This window comes from Hippocampus zosterae, chromosome 7 (genome assembly GCF_025434085.1).
Source record: "Hippocampus zosterae strain Florida chromosome 7, ASM2543408v3, whole genome shotgun sequence".
In the NCBI taxonomy this organism is placed as follows: domain Eukaryota; kingdom Metazoa; phylum Chordata; class Actinopteri; order Syngnathiformes; family Syngnathidae; genus Hippocampus; species Hippocampus zosterae.
Window position 1 is genome coordinate 1306673 of NC_067457.1, and position 7675 is coordinate 1314347.

General features: G+C 47.8%; 1 protein-coding gene across 2 annotated transcripts; it reads left to right on the forward strand.

Annotated features, from left to right (window-relative positions):
- The first annotated feature begins 216 nt into the window (after positions 1–216).
- Positions 217–7112, forward strand: LOC127603599 (vesicular glutamate transporter 1-like). Of its 2 annotated transcripts, XM_052069962.1 has the most exons (14): positions 220–659; positions 743–890; positions 2767–3019; positions 3100–3218; positions 3295–3409; positions 3530–3617; positions 3801–3887; positions 4025–4161; positions 4240–4389; positions 4525–4657; positions 5191–5301; positions 5391–5518; positions 5594–5663; positions 5954–7112. In XM_052069962.1, exons 2-14 carry the CDS (start codon positions 829–831, stop codon positions 6226–6228), a joined length of 1728 nt encoding a protein of 575 aa, XP_051925922.1. In that variant the 5' UTR covers positions 220–659; positions 743–828; the 3' UTR covers positions 6229–7112. The 2 variants fall into 2 exon arrangements, with proteins under 2 accessions (XP_051925923.1, XP_051925922.1); XM_052069963.1 differs by lacking the exon at positions 3530–3617 and having other exon boundaries at positions 217–659; positions 3100–3409.
- Positions 7113–7675: the final 563 nt, after the last annotated feature.

The following is a 7675-nucleotide window of genomic DNA, read 5'->3' on the forward strand; positions in this document are numbered from 1 at the left end:
CGTCCCAATAAACACGATTCCACAACAAGAGTTGTGCACCAGTAACTCAATTTAGTACCAGCCAATCCTGGACCAAGTCTGAAAAGACGTTTAAAAACGTCTTTGGGAGTGAATGATCAGATCAAAATATCATTTGTCAATACAGTTGTCTGCCAGTCTATTGAGATTTTTATTCAAGCAATGAGGCCCCCCCCCCCCCCCTCCGTACTTCTTATTTGTTTCATTCGCATTCCCCGATGTCTGCTTTTGATTTCAACTCCTGCCATATTTCCGTCTACTCATCTTTCCATCCCCACCGCAGTGCTTCCTCGCTATTGTACCCCCCCCCCCCCCGTCTGTCTCCTTCGTCCATTCATGGCGTGTGCGCTCCAAGAATAGCGTGACGCTTCATGGGCTGCTGGTGGTGGGAGGGGTGCTCACTCGATGCGTCCCACTCACTCGGGGAGATTAGGCTGCGGTAATCTGGATTCAGGAGAAAGAGAGAGACCGACATCAGACATGACTCCTCCCGTCCAAAGTTGCCTCCCGTGGGCGTCCCGCGACTCCCAACAACCTCGAATCATTTCTTGATATTTTCTACCTTGGCGACCTGGAAGGACACCCAACGACAAAACTTGGACAATGTTTGAGAAATCACTTTTACTCCAAGGCAGCTAGAGGTGGGTGCTTTCAATCGTATCTTATTTTTTTTTTCTTTCTTCTAAAATAAATGTGTTATTTTTTTTTCTCCTTTAATCTGAAGTTTAAATGTGTTAGCGGGAGCCGGGAGGCGCGTGCACCAGCACAGGACTAAACTGTCGGCAGCGCGCACGGGCCGGACTCGTCAGGATGGAGATTCGGCCGGACAGGTTCAAGGCCGTGGCTGCCAAAACTCTGGGCAAAATATACGGGTATGGACATGACATGAACTCTTCCTCACACGCCGAACAATGTACGGTTCATACTTGTTGCGCCAAGCAGAAAATCTTTTAAGTTTCAAAATATGCACGGGAAAAGTGAGATCATGGTCGCCAACACCCCCTCGCCCACTCTTCATTTTCTTCACTCGCAATCGATGTAAAGTATCGCAAACGAGAAACCGGCATCAATAATTGATTCGTTTGCAGTCGTGCAAGAGCTCGAATGAAGGGGAAGAATAAAATGGGGAAAATTACACATGAAAGCATTTATAAAAGTTTTTGCTCTCAATGTGAGACAATATTATGCACTAATTCAATATCCCAAATTTTGAGCATTTCTGTGTTATGTATGTACAGATGGGGGTGTGGGGGGGTGGTTATCGTATTTTCATGAAATAGAGGTCAGCTGGGAAAGGCGTCCGCGAGCTTTCGAGAATGGATGCTAGGTGCAGGTGTACCTCATCGATTACTCTGGCGAATGTTCATTCGAGTATCCAGCTGGGGTGGGGGCCCCAGGACCATCCATTGATTACTGGACACAAATTGGTTCATGCGTTCATATTCAATGTATATCCTTCATTAAATGAACAAATGTCCCATTTAAAACAAAAGCGATCAATGGCGTCTTGCTAGATTTCAAGCAATGATTATTTCGATCTGGATTTACACATTTCAAATGATTTGCTCCCATTGCATCTTCTGACTGCTCGCGACCATTCAAACCAGTCCAGACGTTCAAGGGTACAAAGGGTCTTCTCAGCACAGTGTGACCAAACGGGGCGGTTGTCCTCGGAAATGATCTCTGACGCGGCGTGGGCGGCTTGGAGTGTGACCGGTGACTTGCGGATGGACTTCCTTTCCTTTCCTTTCCTTTCCTTTCTTTCTGTGCGGGATTTGATCTAGTGTCTAAACACTTAAATCCTGTCCAGAAATAGCCTCCCTCTCCTCCAAGCTGCCGAGCCACGTAAATCCTCCCGGGGCCCGTACACCTTGCCCCCACCCTCGCCTCCCCGACCCAGTATAGTTCGTCACGGTGTACCTAAACCCCCACCGGGCCCGGGATTAGACGAGCGGACACTTGATGTCCACGTGGGCCTCTCGCTTTCGTGCGTAACGCGCTCCCGCATGCACGCCACTCCCGGATGAAGGCAGCGGGCCTGGATTACGACCAAAAAAAAAAAAAAAAAGGACATCGGAGAGCCAAATCATTCTTGCGAATCATAAGCACGGGAATGAAGTATCGTTCGAAGTGGGACACTCATAGTATTGTGTACATTGAAGTACTTTGTGCACTCCAATAGGACACCATTGATTACGGGAAGAAAAAGTGTCGCACGTATGCAAACGAGCACACGATTTGACAATATTTTTGGATGAAAAAATTTTCGCTCATGAGTTTCTGGAAGTCGGTGGAAAAACAAAGTTGTTGAGCGTCCAAAAGATGCCCTCGTCGGGGGCGGGGGAAGCTCGGGTCAAGTCACCTGCAAGGATTACAGCGGATTGTCTTTAATTCATGCTCAAGGCATGACGAGTCAAACCATAGAGAGCGTGCAGCATCGCATGGAAGAGAGGGGGGGGCTGGGGGGGGGGGGGGGGAAGAAAGTGTGGCGAGAAAGACAAAAATAGTTCAAGGCATCCAGCGCTATGAATAATTCATGCTTGAGAAAATCTATTAATACTTGATCAGCATCAATGATTGCAAGAGTGCGGACTCGGTCAAAGAGCTCATGCTGGAACCTCTCTCACTGCTCTCAACGACAAACTTTATTTCAAGTGTCACCGTCACAATAGTTGACGTCGTAACTTATTAAATCTTACGACGATGCAAATCGGAAGTGACCGCAAATTCCGCTCAACTCCTTCCCAGAGCTCTCGAGAAGAAGCAGGAGAACGGCGAGACCATCGAGCTGTCGGCCGAGGGTCGGCCGGAGCTGCTGGAGGAGAAGGAGATGCCGGTGGTGGATTGCACCTGCTTCGGCCTGCCCCGCCGCTACATCATCGCCATCCTCTCCGGCATCGGCTTCTGCATCTCCTTCGGCATCCGCTGCAACCTGGGCGTGGCCATCGTCAGCATGGTCAACAGCCACACCGTCTACAGGGACAACAAGGAGGTCATAGTGGTGAGTGGATTCTTTATCCCCTGTGAAGAATGACTTCTTTTGGTGACTAACCACCACCTCCGCCCCCCGTGTCGCTGCAGAAAGCTCAGTTCGACTGGGATCCAGAGACGGTGGGAATGATCCACGGCTCTTTCTTCTGGGGTTACATCGTAACGCAAATTCCCGGAGGCTTCATCTGTCAAAAGTTTGCGGCAAACAGGTTGGCCCCCGCCGCCGCTTCTTTGAATGTCTCGGTCTGGCGATCCTTCCTTCTTCCTCGCTCTCTTCCTTTGCAGGGTGTTTGGCTTTGCCATCGTGGCCACTTCTTTCCTCAACATGCTCATCCCGGCGGCGGCTCGCATGCACTTTGGCTGCGTCATCGTCGTCAGGGTGTTTCAAGGCCTTGTGGAGGTGACGCGCTCCCGTCCCGCAATCCGTCACAACTAGAGTATCATGCTATACTCTGTATTCTCGTTGTTGCTAGGCAGAATTCCTGTCTGTGTTCATGTGCTAATCCTAAACGTCCGACAGGGGGTGTCGTACCCGGCGTGTCACGGCATTTGGGCCAAATGGGCGCCCCCTCTGGAAAGAAGTCGCCTGGCGACGACGGCCTTTTGCGGTACGCCTTATTCGATTGTTGTTATCAGATATGACGCCATCAGATGGCGCCAGTAGTTGAAAAATAGCGATTGATGTCAAGGAAGTCTTGCTGAAGTGGGTCATCTCGACCGAGACACGAATGCTGCCGTTTATCAATTGCACAGATTAACCAGTCAATGACCTTTTTTATTTTATTTGCAAGGTTCTTACGCGGGTGCCGTGATCGCCATGCCATTGGCCGGAATCCTGGTCCAGTACTCAGGATGGTCCTCGGTCTTCTATGTCTACGGTAAGCCACTCTGAGTTCATCCGAGTCTTGCTTGCATGAAATTCAAGCCGACGCTAGCTAGCCAGCGCGTTTCAGGTGACAAAAACTTAAGGGGCGAGGCAGCTAAAGGAGCTTTTTGACCCCCCCCCCCCCCCCAGGAAGTTTTGGCATCATGTGGTACTGCTTCTGGGTCATGGTGTCTTACGAAAGTCCCGCTGCCCATCCCACCATCACGGAGGAGGAGAGGAAATACATCGAAGAGAGCATCGGCGAGTCCGCTCAACATTCGGTGTCGGTGAGTTTTCCTGTCATCTCCTTCGTGCCGTTCGGCCGCCCGGGAAGTCAATAACCGCCCGGTTGCGCTGCGCTCCAGAAATTTAACACGCCGTGGCGGGCCTTCTTCACATCCATGCCGGTGTACGCCATCATCGTGGCAAACTTCTGCAGGAGCTGGACCTTCTACTTGCTCCTCATCAGCCAGCCCGCCTACTTTGAGGAGGTGTTCGGCTTTGAGATTAGCAAGGTGACCCTTTTGAATTTCCAATCGGCGGTCAATGCTAGCTACCTCTTCATGTTCTCGGCTAAAAAAAAAAATAATAAAAAACGATAGCTAATTTAGTCAGTGCTGATTTCTCTCTCCTATTTGTGGTTGTGACAGGTGGGAATCGTGTCGGCTCTCCCCCACCTCGTCATGACCATTATTGTGCCAATCGGAGGCCAGCTTGCCGACCACCTGCGCTCCAACCGCATCATGACCACCACCAATGTCAGGAAACTCATGAACTGTGGCGGTAAGGAAAGCGAAGCAAGCAACTTACGGCTAGCTTGGCTCGCAACTTCCAATTCGTTGCCTCACCAATTTCCTCACTCACTTAACTCGGATATAAAATCGATTTTAGCCATTGAAATGACTTGAAATGCGTAAAATTTTGACATTTTTCATCTCAGACTTTGTTGTCGGGGTTTTGTCAATGTTGGCTTTATTATTATGGCTAACGTCAATATTATTGTCAATTCATTTTTCATATTCAGAGTTCGGTATTTTTGGGCTGTTGTAATAAAATTTTTGATACTTGTTCATGTCTTGGCATTTTGTTGGCCTAATGTTTTGCCGTAAGTCTACATTACGCAATGGAATGGAGTTTATTTAGCTGCGTGGAGGGCACCGTGACTCGCCGCGTGTTACTTTTTGCACAGCAGATAGAATCAATAATGCGGTGAAATGGAGAACGTTGGCAGTTCAGTGTGCAGGAAGCTTGAGGTCATTGCCAACAGTGATATCGACTCGTCTTCTTTCTTTTTTTTTTCCTTCTTCTTTTTCTAGGCTTTGGCATGGAGGCCACGCTTCTGCTGGTGGTGGGCTTCTCGCACACAAAGGGGGTGGCCATCTCCTTCTTGGTTCTGGCTGTCGGATTTTCGGGCTTTGCAATCTCAGGTACCCAAGTAAAGGTGCAGCTATTAAAAAAAAAAAGAGTTGTGAAATAAAAATACTTGTACTAATTAAATTTTTTTTTCTTTCTTCAGGTTTTAATGTCAACCACTTGGACATTGCACCACGCTACGCCAGTATCCTCATGGGCATCTCCAACGGGGTGGGCACACTGTCTGGTATGGTTTGCCCACTTATAGTTGGTGCGATGACAAAACATAAGGTAAGCAACAATTGCCGCGTATTTGTTCATACTTTGCACACCCCTGAGCAAACACTTCTTCCTTTTTCCTTGTAGACCCGTGAAGAGTGGCAAGGTGTGTTTCTCATCGCCTCTCTTGTTCATTACGGAGGCGTCATATTTTACGGTATGTGGATCCAATGTTGCCGCGCTCTGCACTTGGGTTAAAAGTACAGATACTAAAATTGAGATTCAACAAAGTCATTATATTTCATTTCATAAAATGCTTCACAAAGCTCTAGAATTCCCTGCCCTGCGGTGTTCTACAGGGTTCCCTTTTGGGGCCCCCGGCTCTTCACTTTATTGCCTCTACGCATTGTTTTCCTTTCACCGTTAAGCTAATGAGTCAGAGTCTTGTCCGATGAAAAAAAAAGAAGAGTGCTTTTTCAGTCCAACTGCTTTCATTGTGTGTCAAAGGTATCTTTGCATCCGGCGAGAAGCAAGCCTGGGCCGAGCCGGAGCAGCTGAGCGATGAGAAGTGCGGCATCCTGGACGAGGACGAGCTGGCCAACGAGACAGAGGAGCTGTACCACACGAGCGGTAGCGCCGGCTACGGGGCCACCACCCACGGGGCCGACCCCAACGGGGGCGCGGGAGGTGGCTGGGTGTCGGACTGGGACAAAACGGAGGAGTACGTGCAGCCGGCCGGACGCAACAATTACTTTTACGACGGTGAGGCGGAGCTGACATAAAAAAACAAAAAAAGGCATCAAACTGGGAATGTTTACAGTAACTAGAGCAGCTTCACTTGGCGGCGGGTGGAACTTTCAAATGGTTTCCATTCCACGTGGATCCGTTTTCTGTACAAGTCTGCCCGCAAATATTACTGCCTGGTGGACATTAGTCAATGTACGATGTGTGTTTGTGTGTGGTTGCATCGTGTCTTAGGCCTTAGAAGGCCTGTGTTTCTGTAACTATTGTAGACATTTCTAATTGAACAAACAGGAGGGAAATCTCATCTGTATGCCTCGAGCAATATAAAACCGCTCGGTTATATCAATGAGAGGATTTGGGGGGGGGGTTTGAATAATGGTTTTCGTTTTTACCTCCTTGTGCACAATTTCAAGACATCTTGTGCCAATGATAGCCATGTGCTTTGCACGCTACTTTGAAGTTTACGAGTCGAGGATTCTCAAACTGTTTTGAACCCCCTCAAACCCAAGTTTGGGGAACCTCTTGTTGAACTGACTGTTTTGAGGTGCAGGTTTTTAATCTCAATGATGGAAAATCACGATGATAGAACAGACCAGAAAATAGTTTGCCACTTTCAAGGAACTCGAACACGGAATTTGACTTTGTTCTTGTCCAAGCAGCATTAATAATGCACGCTTTTCGTATATTAGAACACATTTCAAATAGCCAACGCATGCAGCATTACTTTGTGTCACCTTCCCTCCTCAAATTAAGCAAGAAATGAATAGACAACAAATCTGATTGTATGACAAATGCTCTTTTAGGAGCTGTAAAATGTAAAAAGGTTTTGAAATCAAATCTATTCTGTTTGACATTTGAGAATCGTATCTCTGTTTAACACTGACTGGATTATGAACTGTTAAATGTTATTTTTACCATTTTAGCGTTCGTTTCTTTTTTCCTTGATCATTTTTATATACGACAGTGTTCATTTCAATATCTAAAGCTAATCATTCAAAGTGATCAGTACTGCGTCGTTGTGCACTGCAAATGTACCATCCCCTCATTTCTCTTGGTTTTCGCTCTCCCATAACGCTGCCCATAACGTTCCCTCGACAGCAAATTGATCGGCAAGCTCAAGCATAGGTGTGTGGCTATGCGAGAAAGGGAAAATTAGATTATGATGGCACTTAGGCTGCGGCTCAATGGCTCACCTTACTGTCCTGCTCTGAGGACGGAAATCAATGGGATTATCCTGCGCGTTCATCTGGCAAGAGGAAGCTGATGGCGTTGAACCTGCCATGCGGAGTTGAACCTTGGCGCACCATTGACGAGGATGATAGTCAAGTACAGATGTGTAAGGAAACTCAAAAACAGAGACTTGACATGACATCTTTAAAAGCCCAATTCCATTCTGTCATGGTTTCCATCCCTTTTATTTCCTGCTTTATGGAGTACCGGTAATCAACTTTATGGCCAACAGAGGCCAGCATTGCGCAACTGTTC

Coding starts and splice junctions, on each gene's coding strand:
- LOC127603599 (XM_052069962.1), top strand. CDS start 829: ATGGAGATTCGGCCGGACAGGTTCAAGGCCGTGGCTGCCAAAACTCTG. Junction 4,162..4,239: donor CCGCTCAACATTCGGTGTCG/GTGAGTTTTCCT, acceptor GCTGCGCTCCAG/AAATTTAACACGCCGTGGCG. Junction 4,390..4,524: donor TCGGCTTTGAGATTAGCAAG/GTGACCCTTTTG, acceptor TGGTTGTGACAG/GTGGGAATCGTGTCGGCTCT.